The sequence below is a fragment of the Canis lupus genome, chromosome 5 (assembly GCF_011100685.1).
Source record: "Canis lupus familiaris isolate Mischka breed German Shepherd chromosome 5, alternate assembly UU_Cfam_GSD_1.0, whole genome shotgun sequence".
NCBI classification, from domain to species: Eukaryota; Metazoa; Chordata; class Mammalia; order Carnivora; family Canidae; genus Canis; species Canis lupus.
Window position 1 is genome coordinate 39,192,703 of NC_049226.1, and position 13,745 is coordinate 39,206,447.

At 45.8% G+C, this 13,745-nt stretch overlaps 1 protein-coding gene across 2 annotated transcripts in view; it reads right to left on the bottom strand.

Moving 5' to 3' along the window:
- Window positions 1-5,121: 5,121 nt before the first annotated feature.
- The window catches only part of CDRT4 (CMT1A duplicated region transcript 4), a 32,167-nt gene continuing 23,543 nt past the window's right edge, over window positions 5,122-13,745 (bottom strand). For both annotated transcript variants that reach the window (XM_038536952.1, XM_038536953.1), the window contains 2 exons: window positions 7,545-7,619; window positions 5,122-5,672 (listed from right to left, as the gene is read on the bottom strand). In XM_038536952.1, the coding sequence (XP_038392880.1) occupies window positions 5,215-5,672; window positions 7,545-7,619 (533 nt within the window). In that variant the 3' untranslated portion in view covers window positions 5,122-5,214. The remainder of the gene's footprint in view (window positions 5,673-7,544; window positions 7,620-13,745) is intronic.

Below are 13,745 nucleotides of genomic sequence, written 5' to 3' on the forward strand. Positions count from 1 at the left end.
CAAGTGGTTTTTCCAGCTTCTGGACATTAGGAAAGAAACCATCTCTCCCCAGGGCATTTTGTTTGGGGTGTTAGGACTTGCCGTTGTAAAACTACTTCTGCTCAAGAAGTAGTTGAGCACCTATGTGCCAGGCTCTGGCAGCGTGGCAGTGGGACTGACCTTACCCAGATCCCATGGCACTCAGCCTCTCCACCCAAGCTCTGCTGGTCCAGCGGCACACAGAGGATGGGCTCGGAGTATGCATGCCTGGTAAGGAGGGGGCTCCAATAAAGCTGCTTCACAGAAGAGGGTGTCATAGCTGAACCTGCCGGTCAGGGCCACCAACTGAATACACCTGCCCTGCTTGAGGGTACACCATCAGGACTGCCTGCCTTGGTGAAACTCGGGTAGAGGAAACGATGTGGGAACAGGGGAGCAGCCTAGCTTGGGAATGAGAGCCCAGGTTCCCATCCCAAAGGAGTTCACAGACCCCAGTGTTAGCTAGCCAGCTAGGCCAGCAAGGATACAATCCTAAGGACAGTAAAATGCACAAGGACAATCTATAACACACAAAAGTGTGTGCAGAGGGCCTGGCACACTCAGGTGAGCTTCTTTCCAGCTATCTCTTTCTCTGGTACTAATTTCACTCTCCACAGGAGTCTTCCCGACTGGCAGGCACACAGAAATGATTGTAACGCGGCGGTTTGCCTGAAATGTGGTGTCTTTGCACATCTTTGTCTTGCACATTATTTGTGGACCCCAAATAATGCAATGTTTTGGGGGCTGAGCAACTGAGTCTAGACAGGAAATGAGTTGATTCCATGAGACTTGCAAGGCCCCCAGCAAGATGTGCTTTCTAGAAGGGCATTGGGTGGGCTGGGGATTTTCATTTGCCCTGGAATATAAAGCGTGAGAGAAGAGATGGGGCTCTCGACACCAGGTCCAATATCTTTTTCATGACACTGTTTATTCTTCCCTGTACCGTATAGAAACCAGGTCGTGGTTGGGATCAAAGCACAGAATATGGGGGTGGGCAGCAGGTTCCACCTAAAATTGAGGTGTTTCTGTACTCTACTGGCCCTGACTGCACCCCACCCCCAAAGCCCCAGAGAAATCTCTCATGCTGTAGTGTAACCTCAGTAGCTGGCTGTAGCTCTGGGTCCCGCCCGGGTAAGAGCTTGGGATGGAGGAGGGGGTGGTGAGGAAGAGGGAGGAAGAGGAAGTATTTCCTGATTACTTGACAAACATAAACCCAGGCCTGAGCTTCAGTCCAGGCTCTGACGACAGGGGATCACCATCTCAGGTCCCTGTTTACTCCCTCCCCTCAACCCTCTCCACCCTCACTACTCTCTCATTCTGTCCTCTCTTATCTGGCACTGATAAAGTGCGGGCTCTGAAAATGTACGGTCACTCGAGAAGGGTGGGGATACCAAAAAGCTTCTAGGAATGAATGACTCAGCCCAGGCTGAAAAGAGCCACATTGTCTAGATGTGTCCATTTGCTCGCACACATCTCACAAAGAAAGCACTTTTATGATCTTTTTACCACCTCTGTTGACCCATGGAGCGAGGCTGCGGGCCTGGGATTCCTGCTGCTTCTGGTTTTCTGTCTCCACACACACATGGTTGGGATTCCTGAGCTGTATCCCTTGTTCTTTGGAACTTCTCAGCCTCCTCCGAGGACCCTTATCAAAGCCCGAGGGTCAAAATCCCTACCTTCGGGGACCTGTATTTTGTTCTCCCTGTCCTAACAAAAATGACTAAGGGGACCACAGCGACGCCTTCATGCCTCCTACATGAAGACCTTGGGTCAAGAAAAGGAAGAAGATTAGCTGCTCATGCTGTGCTGGTCACACATGATGTTTATTAAAGTCCACCACTCTTGAAGGCCCCTCTGTCTTGGTCCCACGAGGCCTCCCATGCCAGTCAGAGAACTCCCAGGCCACCCCCAACTATCTGGCTTGCACACACCTCAGGTTTGCACAGTTACCTGCTGGAGGGCTTTCTGGCAGCATCTTACTGGTTTAGCAGCTTAATCTTCAAGACGTGGTCCTGGGCCACGGCTGAGACATCGCAGAATGCGGGACTATCTGATGTCTTTACAGACCCACCAGAGTGAAAATGACCAGCGGTCGAGGTCAAGCGGTCGAGGTCAAGCGGTCGAGGTCAAACGGTGGAATTTGCAAATGGGTAAATACCATATTGTGCGCAGGAGCCAAAGAATTTGTTCAAAAACAGCTACTCGGTATGTGTCGGAATGAGGCCTTGGTTACAGAGCAACGCAGAAGGGCCAGCAAAATACAGATTCTGGTGTTTCATAAACCTACTACAGCAGACAGACTAAGTGAAGCAACTCTCCTGCCAAACAGAAAATTCCAGATGCCAAGGAGAGAAATTAGAAGAGGCTGTGGAACATCAGAGAAAACTAGTCCCCTCTTAGAGATGGAAGTTCAACATGTTCAGAGGACCAGGGGATAGCCCAGACCGCTCCAGCTGGGACTGGCCAAGGATGAGGTTACATTAGGAAGAATCCCTATTCCATTCCATGCCCCTACCTGCTTGGGTCAGAGTTCAGCCCCCAGAAGGGCTATGTGCCTGTTCTGGGAGCCTCGGGGATCTCTCTCAGGTTCTTATGAACAAAGCTGGTGCCACCAAGCCTCCACTGGCCTCTGCCAGACCCAGGACAGTGAGTGGGACCCTGCATGCTGCTGTGTTGTGAAATCTAGAAGCTCTCCTCCCCCTTTCTGTACATACTCCAGGGCTTTCTAGGGTTTTAGGAAAAGAGCCTTTTAGGAGTTTGACTCACTGGTCCCCACCTCCATCGCGCTCAGGGAGGTCTGGAGCAGAAGATAAATGTAAGCACCATGGATTACTGAGGATCATCCTCCCTCCCCCAATGACTGAGGCTTCAATACTGGGTCCAGCTGGTCTTGTTCAACTGCTTTTTCCCTGCAGCCCCCTCGGTGCTCATGCAAAGGTTAGTCATGGCTGGCCAGATCCCCATAGTGGCTGGGCTGTGAACCCCAGCTTGGGCTCAAGCAGTGCCCCCTAATTCAAAAAAGAGTTAAACTTTTTCTTTCTTAAAACTATCTTAGGAGGCAGCATGTCTGGACTATAGTCCCAGATACAAGCAACCTTCATCACAACATAAGGTGTTAATAACGTCCTTCCACTCATGCTCGTGTTGTTATAATAGGCTGAGAATTAACTTAATCTAAACAATGTTACCTATAAAGCAATCACTTTAGAGAGTATACAGATTCTTTTGTAAAAACTATTAAACACCTAGAAAACTCAAAAAAAAAAAAAAAAAAAAAACCCGACCAGAACTACTCCACCCTCAGAAGGGTTGGAAGAAATAATCCCAAATCTCTATAAATTCTAACACGCAATGTTAGACATTTGGTGGGACTAGCTTTGTTCATGAGAACCTCAGAGACATCGCTGGTGCTCCCAGAATAGACAAATCCATTCCCAAATCTACTCCATGGCTATAAACTTCCATAAAAGGCTAGAAGAGATAAAAATTCTTGTTGGAGGAATTTCTCACCTGCCTCTGTGTCTATAAATGATCCACGGATGCAAAATGCAGTCACTCAGATTCACTGGAGGCCACCTATATTTTTGCAAGAATTCATTCTGGCCAAAAGCTGACAATCCAGGAATAGGTCCGGAGCTCCTAATTTATGTGGCTGGCCCAACACTACTCACAGCACCAAAAGTTTCTGCAAGACTCCCATATGGTGACAATACACGTGGAGGGCAGATCTGACTTCTTCCAATGGCATCTATATCAACTTGCCCACCACATCCTCTACACCTCCATGAGGGGAAGCACAATGGCTCTTAACCGCTTCATGAATGGAAACACAGAAATTCAGGTGAGGTCAAAGAAAAGAAAAGCTGCCAACGAAGCCTTGCATTGCTCTCTAGATAAACCCCAATTGTGAGATCAGCTAGGTCTCCCTATCATAACCAGAATCCCTTTGCCTCTAAAGACAAAGTCTGTCCGCCCTGAGACTAAGTTTAACATCGCTTGCTTTGGGGCCAATTGGGAACTGCCCAGAGCACGACCAATGCTAAGTGTGGTCTGACAAATAACAGCTGGGGTCTAGCCAGCAACTTCTCCCCTGCCAACTCTACTCCACAAGGCAAGTCTTTAACTAGTACAGGGGAGAAAATCCTCTACTTCTCAGCCAGGGGACACTCACACCCTCACTGCTACTTTGTAAACCTACCAAGGAAAAAAACATCTCAATACCAAGCTCAGGTGCCAGGTGGAGCAAGGTGGAATCACCCAGCACACCACCATGCTAGAGTTCTGAAGCTGATGCTCTCTTGGCTTCAAGTGTATCCTTTTATCCTATGCTGAGATGCTGGGATTTGGGATTCCCCAAACCACATTCCTGCTTTCGTCTCTGATAGGCTCTGCCCGTCGTGGGTCCAGGGTGGGGGAACCTGTGAGACTGGAAGAGGAAGAAGGAATTCTCTCCTAGTTTGCTTCCTGTTTACCTCTGTGGGCTTCCTGTCCCTGTCTGTCTCCACTGGCAACGCTTCTTGTTCACTTGGGCAGTGTCAGTTTCTTCCAGAAGCATTGGAGTCCACTTTTTGGTTTTCTTAACAATCACAGAACCAACCTAAGCCAAACAGCTTCCCCTCCTCAGAGACTAAGGTACCAACCCCTCTGGAACTTTCTTCCAAGCTCAGCGACACCAGTACCAGTTGAGAAGCATCCCTGTCTCCTCCGCTTCAGAAATCTGAGATTCAGCCCACATGCCCCTTCTCCAAATGCCTAACTTTTCATGAGTTCAATATGTTCCCTTTGTTCCCCCAGCCTCAGGAAACCTGCCTCCTGCAGGTGGCTACTTCCACAAATACCCTTGTGTTCTCTTCCCGCCTTTTCCGTTACCTGGTTAGTAATTCTTTACATCAGATTATCTCTGGCATTATAACTGGTGTGATTTCTGTGCCCTGCCTGGACTGGGACTAATTCACCTTCAGGTTCCAGGCATCTATGGCAGGAAGTAGAGCGTGGGGCTTCCCAGCCCCATCTGACTGTGATGCTCGAGGGCACGTGCCCGCCCACCCACCCACGACCCACATTCAGATCTGGTTTATCTCAGCCAACTTGTGCACAAGCAGAGATAAGTTCACATTTAAAGGACATAGTGAAATTTGTGGCAAATGGAGCTTAATTGCTGTACAATCTTGGGGGGATGACAGCAGGGACTCCCTGCTAAATATTTGAATGTTTTTCCTTGCTGGCTAGAAGGGAGCTGTACGGAAGCATCCTCATCATAGGTTTTCGAGGGAAGATGATCTTGTTATAGTTTGCAGTGGGATTTTCTCTGGAATCCGTATGAAGGCACACTGGCTCCGGGATAACAGTAGGACCCACAGTCGGTACAGAGTACGAGCTCCACATCGATAACATGGCCTCTGACCTCGTGTCCTTCAACACCATATTTCCAGAGGACTTAGATGACTTTCTCCTTTTCAGGTGTGTGATGCTGGAAGGCTTGCTCTGCCGGGATGTCCGTTGGCTTTCCTCAAGTGCTTGCTTGCATTCCAGGTCTCTAGCTTTGCTTTTCTCAATGAGTCTTTTCACCATTGGAGACATATATGTGACATAGGCTGGCCAAGGGCTGTGTTTTTCAAGCATATTCAGGGGAAGCCCAATGTTTTCTGTGAGTTCTACCAGAAAATAGAAATATACATGATTTAGAGGCACTTGCATACAATCATTCAGTTCTTCAAAGAACCACATTTTGAATTTTCCCCCTCTCGCATAATTGGCCTTATACCCCGTGTTTTCAGTGGGGGAAAAATTGAATCCAAAGACGGGAGACAGGGACACCTGGGTGACTCAGTGGTTGAGCATCTGCCTTTGGCTCAGGACATGATCCTGGAGTCCCAGGATCGAATCCCACATCGGACTCCCTCTGCCTGTTTCTCTGCCTCTGAAACTGTGTGTTTCTCATGAATAAATAAGTAAAATCTTAAAAAAAAAAAAAAGATGGAAGACAGAATGACATTTCATGGTATGCATCAATTAAAGAACAGCATGGCAGTAAAGGGTGGGGAACTTGGGAGTCCAGCAGGCTTGGCTTCAGATCTTTGTATAACATCAAATTATTTAGATTCTGAACTTCTTTTTTTTTTTCAGCAACAAAATGGTTACCATGAGGCAATGGTAAGGATTAAATAAAGCTTGGAGCAGTTCAGCTTAGGGCCTGAAAGCTTGGGCTTTGCAATTAGACTGGTTGAGTCCAAATTCTTTCTATATTTGCATAATCACTGTGAATCTGGAGAAGCCCCTTAGCCTTTCTAAACCTTAGTCGCCTTGTGTGTAAAATCATGGTGAGAATAAGATCAACTTCATAGAGCCTTTGTGGGGTAAAGGAAATAAGTTATGTGAAGCTGTTAGCACAGTACCTGGCATGTAATAGTCAGTAAATGGTAACTATGAACATTTTGGCCATGTCTCCTTGCCTGGATTGTTTCATTTAATCCCTGTTATACCTTTCAATGGGTGTTATCCTCCAGTTAGCCGAGGATGAGACCAAGGCTGACTAGCTTGCATAACTAGCAAACAGTGGATTTGAACTCAAATCTAACAGGCTCAGAAATCCTTAGCTTTTCACTATAGTGCTGGCCAGAAGTTTTTGGGTATTTGGGTTAAGGAGGCTTTACTAGAAAATTCTATTCATGAGTTTGCCAAGCAGCCTGTTCCTTTATAGATACCAAATCATGGGCAGGTCAGTCCCTCCCTCTTCCTTTTGCAACTTCACTCCATCAAGCAGAAATGCCTCATGATGTCTCTCCCACTGGTGCTACATTCCCTGTTTTCTCAAATGGTGCATACTTTGATCATTTTAATAGGGGGTTGAGAGACAAGAAAGTTAAAAGGTTGCTCTTGCCATCTCCAACCTAAATTCAGTGAAAAACACCATCACTTGGGATAATCAGAGAAAATGCAGATCATATAGTTATTCCCAGGCTGCCTCATTGACATTCAGGAGCTGAAACTCATCTAGGGACAGATCTGTCAGTAGAGAACGTGTTGTGAAGGGCTTCATCTCCCTGCAAGAGTTGTGTATCGTTCTGCCTGAGGAAGGCAAGATGTGTGACATCACCTCTCCCTAAAAAAAATGCATTAAAGCTTCCAAGTGCAGACCCAATGGTTCATTTTTGTCTCCTCAAAGTAAATGCAAAATGCAAAGATCTGGGGGCACTGGGCTGGCTTGGTCAGTAGAGCACACAACTACTGGTCTCAGGGTTGTGAGTTCGAACCCCACGTTCGGTATAGAGATTACTTAAAGTCTTTTTTAAAAAAATGCAAAGATCTTGCAGGTTAAGGCATTTGCTTGTATAGGGCGAAACTATACTCAACTGGAGCAAAATAGGGGAGCAGCCCTCCTTCCTCTCCAGGGCATGCTACATACTCTACCTGTGTAACAAGAGTGGCCACCTCAAGCCCTACCTCTATGTCTTCCCACCCCAGATCTTTAGCTTTAGCTCTCAGCTAGCAGCAGGAGCTCCCACTGCTAAGGCCCCAATCCCTACCTTCCTCTGTCTTCATCTTTCTTGCATCAATCACCTCCATCACTAAAGAGTTCTTCATACCGAAGGTCCAAATACCTTGGGGAAAATACACTTGTTAGCCAGGGCTACCACAGAGTGACCTGAGAGAAGAGGATGCACCATCCATGGAACTGGGGAGATGCAAGGTGGGCTCAGCACAAGAGGTCACAGTAAATGTCATCTACTCTGCCAGGGTCCAACCATGGTCATGGACTGGGCCAAGTTTCTATATCCTGGCTACACTTCTCCACTGCCACTGGGGAGAGGAGGAGTGGCAGCAATGGGCAGCTGTCAAGAGTCAATGCACAGGCCCCAAGAACAGGATAAAATAGAAAACTCTCAGTGCTTTACATGGCCATGTGTGTAGACAGTTTAATGGGAACTGTGTTCCAATGGTTCTGAGACTGGCAGGTGCATCAGCCCAGAGGACTTGTTAAAACACAGAGTGCTGAGCCCTGCCTCTAGAGTTCCTGATTCAACAATCCATGTTCAATCAGAGGTGGGGAGGGAAATGCTGACAATGTGTAAGTTTTTATAATTAACTCCTACTGACAAGAAACAGGTCCTAGAGACCTCTGTAATTCCTTTCCAGTTCTAAGACTGGAAAATGCGCATCTGAGAGTTTTTAGCCAAGAACTCATCATTTTGTGTGTTCGGAACGGGCTATTTCTGTGGCCCTGGAACATTTGAAATGTCATGGAGCATTTCTACCACCCCCTGCCAATGTCCAGTGAAAAAAGTCTCAGATGGTTTTTAACAAGTTCCCAGGTGATGCTGGGGCTGAGTCAGGAGACCACACCATGAGAACCACCAGTCGCAAGCAGGGCTTCTCAAACTTGAGTGAACACTACCATTGCCTGGGGAGCTTGTAAAAGCACAGACACTCGGTGACCCACCCTCCTGCGATTCTGATTCAGTAGATCTGCTTTGGGGACCAAAGAATTTGCACTTTCAGGAAGCTCCCAGGAGAGGCTGCTGGTCTGGGGACCACACACTGAGTAGTGCTGGTTTAGACTGAATAATGACTCTACATGTTTCTTTCTGCTGCAACATCTGCAAGGGTTGACTTGTTCAGATGTGAAACACTCCCCTGAGATAAGCAAATTCCCAGGTTTTCCATCTCCTTTTTTACCTCCTAACCCAGGAACCATTGTGGTATGCAAATATGTTACTGACAAGGTCAACCTTAAATCCTACTATGTTTCTAAATTAAGTTATCACCAGTGTCAGCATTTTATTATAACACACCTAACAAAGGATAGCACCCTAGACATTTATTCATACTCTTTAAAAAAAAAATTCTACTTTTTGTCAAGCCTATTTAGATCCGGGCCTTATGGAGTCCCTACTGTTCCATCTGAGAGGTAAGCTTTCACAACACATTTTTAGGAGAATTCACAGTATCATTTTTCTGAAGTTAGAGAAGAAATGATGTTCACATAGACCTCTAACCTATAGCTTCAGGTAATAATAAACAACAAAAAAAGAAAGTTCCTTTTCTCCTTCTGAGACCCACCATAGATCTCAGAATTACAAGCCACCCATCCCAAGTCTCCAGTAATGTAGAGGATGTCATCCCATGCCGGTTCACCTCCAATGGAAGAGATTCTTGGCTTATCCCCCATATCTGTAGAACTGTTAAAAATGTGTTTGTACCTCTCTCCATATGTACAATAGGATTAATCCATTCATGCTGGATGATGGGATAATGTTTTGAATTCATGATATTTGGGTAATTTTGGATAATGCCATTCATTCTTGCTTCTAAGTTTCTAGTTAATAAAGCTTGAAGCCTCAAAGAGGCTCAGGTCTTAGCAAATTATTTGTTTCAGTGCCAGCGTGCATTTGTGTAGCCCAACATTTCCATATCTCACCATATCTCACTGGACCCCACAGCCTTCTATGGATGATCAACAATTCTATGGAATGGCAAGTTTTTGCCATACCTGCTGATGCAGGAACCAGGGAACTACAAACCCAAGGCAGGGAATGTTTGAGACCGCCTCAGAACTCATGGGGAGGACTTGTTTGTTTGAAAATAAAGGAGACAAATAGTTGACATTAAGTCTGAAGACAAGCTGTGGGCTTTTATAATTTCCTTCAACTCTGGCACAAAGGTTCCATTTTGTCTCCCTATAAATGAAATGCAGAGCAGCAGTCTACAGACAGAAACAGCATTGATGGGAGGGGCTGGAGGCATAAGATTGAAGTGGGTTTCTTGTTTCTCCTACAGGCACAAAGGCCTATGTTCAATACACTGGATTTTCAAGCCCAGCTCCTCCCACCAATCTCTTGTCCCACCATTTCCAGAATCTCATCTGATATGCTGGCCTTGGCCTAAATAAAATCAAAGGAATGACACGTACCTGGAATCTGACACAAATTTGTGACGTTGATCATGTTCCCTAACCTCTTAGGACCTCCATTATCTCACTTGGGAGATGAAGATGAATCTTTGCCCTGTTTCTCTCACAGAGGTATGGCCGTTAGAATAAACTGTCCAGAAATGAAAGTGCTTCTAAACTGGCAGTCCTCCAACTTTGCTGCACATTGGAATTACCAGGGATCTTTTAAAAATTCATATGCTGGCTCCACCTGCAGCACTGTGATTTACTTGGAATGGGATGGAATACAGCCATCAGAATCAAAAAGCTTGGTTCTAATGTGCAGCAAGTTTTGGGAACCACTGTTCTAGGAACCCAATCAAAAATCACGGAAGATTTACAGAGTGTTCACTACTTAGAAATAAGAAATAGGTTCGGGGGATCATTCAGGCCTTCTGCAGTTTCAAGACGTACTTTCATTGAAGGATTCTTGAATAGATATGTATAAATATATTCATAGTACTGAATGCCAGTGGCCTTTAAACATTTAAAAGGACTATAGTACATTTCCACTACCACCTGCCAAAATCAGAATTTACTTAGATCAAAGGACAGCCAGAGCCTTTAAACACTGAGCTAAGAAAACTGGCTCTGGATGGTGTTCTCATGCAAAGCTAATCTCACCCTCTGTAGCCACAAGCTGCATCCTTATCTCAGGAAACCATCTTGCAAAGGGATTTTGTGGATTCCAGGCAAAACTGATGGATGAGTGCATTGACACAAGTCAACCCCACTCAGACTTTTTAGCCCACTAACGCTGTGGAAGTAATGTCATTTGCACACTCATGATGGGCAAAACATTATCTTAATCCAGTGTTTCCTAAACCGTGTCCCAGAGAATACAAGAACCTCTCAAGATGTTAATTGGTATTACTTAAAGGGAGGAGGGGATTGTCCATGTCGAGGGTCACCCTGTAAGGTGTAAGAGTCACCCTTACACCCTATAAGGCCACATAGATTGTTAAATCCAGGGGGGCACCATTCACATAATCCATGTTGTTGAGCAATATAAATACAGCAGGCCTGCCCTTAGTCAGGGAAGTTTGAGAAATAGTCTGTTAAACAAATTCCTTTAGTGCAGCACTTCTCAGAGACTCTAATATGTTACCTTGCTCTGTAACCCTCCAAAGGGAGATTGCTATTCAGTATCCCCTCATCTCACTTGACCAGGGCATCATCCCTATGTCCATCCACTCATTCATTGGGTAGAGCAAGTCATGGACCCAGTAACCAGGAAAACATTTGTGTGGATTCTAAAGCAATGTCCTTCTGCAGCCTTGTTTTGGAACTCTGAGCAGCAGAGACAGTGATGACATAAGACGATGGAAGGATGAACTTGCTCAAGGTATAGCCGGATCTTCGATGACTCACTTCCTCTGAAATCAGCGTCAGAGGCTTGGTCCCAAGAAAGTGCCCATACCAAAAAGAATAAACCAACATAAGGGCCTTGTGCTCCACTTGGAAACTAGACCCATTTTCCTCTCTTCAGCCTCTTTCGTCTCTCCCCTGCTCCAATCTGCAGGCATCTTGTCTTGCTTGCATCTCATCTCCCACTCTTCTCCTTGAGCCATACCTAGGAGTATTGGCTGGCCCCAGAAGGAGAACAATTTCTCAAACAGGAAACTGATGCTGAGTTTTGTTTCACCCTCTGCCTGTTATCCCCCTCCTCCCCACAGCCTCGCATATCCTCCCCTGCCCTCTGTTTCCTTTTCTGCCCTCTGGCTACTCTTCATTTATTTTGGCTGGAGAGGAAGCTGCTACTTAGGCTATTAGCATCTTGGAAGGTTTATCTCTAAAATCAGCAGAAATGTTCCTGGGCATAAATCAACTTGGTGCAGTGTGTGGTTGATGTGCTGACGTCCATCCCAAGTGCCCTGCCTGGGAGACACATAGAGCCTCCTCCCTTACAGGCCAAATGCATGCTCTGACCCCCAGCATTCTAGGGAAATACAGCGCACATCCAACAGGCTTCCCATTAGCCCTCTCTCTTCATGACTCTTTCCACCTCTTTACCTTGCCCATCCTGGGAACCTATGGAAACTCTTATCATAGCCTCATCTCTACTTGTTGGGCTCTAGGGGGATACACACAAGATAATTGTTTGATGTGTCTTTAGAGACACTGATCCTGGGGAATGTGGGGAATCCTAGAACTGTTAAGACAGAGGAGAGTGAGTGGGGAGGAGCAAGTGATCTTCCTCTCTCCTTATGCAACAATGTGCTGGCCACCTTCCCAATCTCATCTCCCCAAACACATACACTCTACTCCAAGGAGAGGAGAAACAAGCCCATTATTGCTCTCTGTTAAGATGCACACGATGGGCAGCATAGTTGGTCATTGTCAGCATGTTCTAACACAGACAATCCCTCTCTCTAAGGGAAGCAACTATCTCTAACTTCATCTGGGGTGGGTAGGTGGGAGTCTAATCAGAATTGCCCATCTTTGGGGCACCCGGGTGGCTCAGTCAGTTAAGTGGTTGCCGTCAGCTCAGGTCACAATCTCAGGGTCCTGGGATCCTCCCTACTCAGTGGGAGCCTGCTTCTCCCTCTCCTCCTCATTCATGCTCTCTGTTGCCATCTCTGTCTTTCTATCAAATAAATAAATAAAATCTTAAGAAAAAAAGAAAAGAATTACCCATCTTCTAACACAGACCTGGCATTACTGATTCAGCATTTTTGGTGGTGGGAAGGGCATACATTGCTTCTTGTAAACATTTCTATACTCTACATACATTCACCTTGTGAATGCTCCACATTCACCTCTTGCTTTGGAGTCTCTATCCTCCTCAATGTCAAAGGCTCACAGGGTAGATTTGTTTTCTGTGCCAATAACCAATCAAAAAGAATAATCCATGTTATCTTCATTGTCAAGAGAAAAAAAGCAGAGAAGTCCCTGTGCATAGGCCAGAGCAAGTCCCAGCAGCCATGCTGCAGATGGTTACTGAGCATCTTCACGTACCAGGTATTGCAGTGGGTATGAAAGACACAAAGCAGAATGAGGCACAGCCTTGGTTCAAGGAACTCACAGCACCTTGAAGAAGACAGACCACAAGATTCCTAGCTCAGCCTGGGTGGCAAGGGATGTCAAGAAACAGATTCAAGAAGAATTTGTGCTGAGTCTTGAAAGACAAGGGAAATGATGGACAAGCATGGTTTCAATGCTAGCCTCAGTGTTGCAGGGCTAATGGGAGTGACATGCTCAAGGCCCACATTCTTCTTCCAGTATGCAGATCATAGAGGCTGTTTCCAAATGGGATCCTTTCTGCATCTGAACTATAGCATTGAGTCTGCTAAATGAGCACTTTACAAATCCGCTATGGGAAGCAGCATTGGGCTTTGTATACCAATCAGCTAGAGCTACAGATCTGAATCTTATATTTACCCAAGGTCTATTCAGTCATAAATATTAAAATTTCCATTTTTAAGATGTAATATGCAGACCCATTAGACACAAAGCTCATACAGTCATATTATCTTTAGATCAAGTTCCAAATTTTAACATCAAATTTCTGGAACAAGCCAAACAGTCATAATCAAGAGGAGAGCTTTTCAACCTTTTCCTTTCAATGGACATTTTGGGGACACTTGTACATGGATAGGCTAGACAGGTTGGAAATATGTGGAAAAAACAAGCAGCAAGAAATAGTGTTATAATTTCAGATTCAGGAAATCAAAACTGAAAGGCTTTCAGGAATTTGTTGCTCCGAGACCCTCTCTGCCTGACAGCTGGCTCATGAGCAATGGGACTATGAAAATGTGTGGCCCCACAGTGTTTAATCAATCAGAAAAAGGAAGTCCTG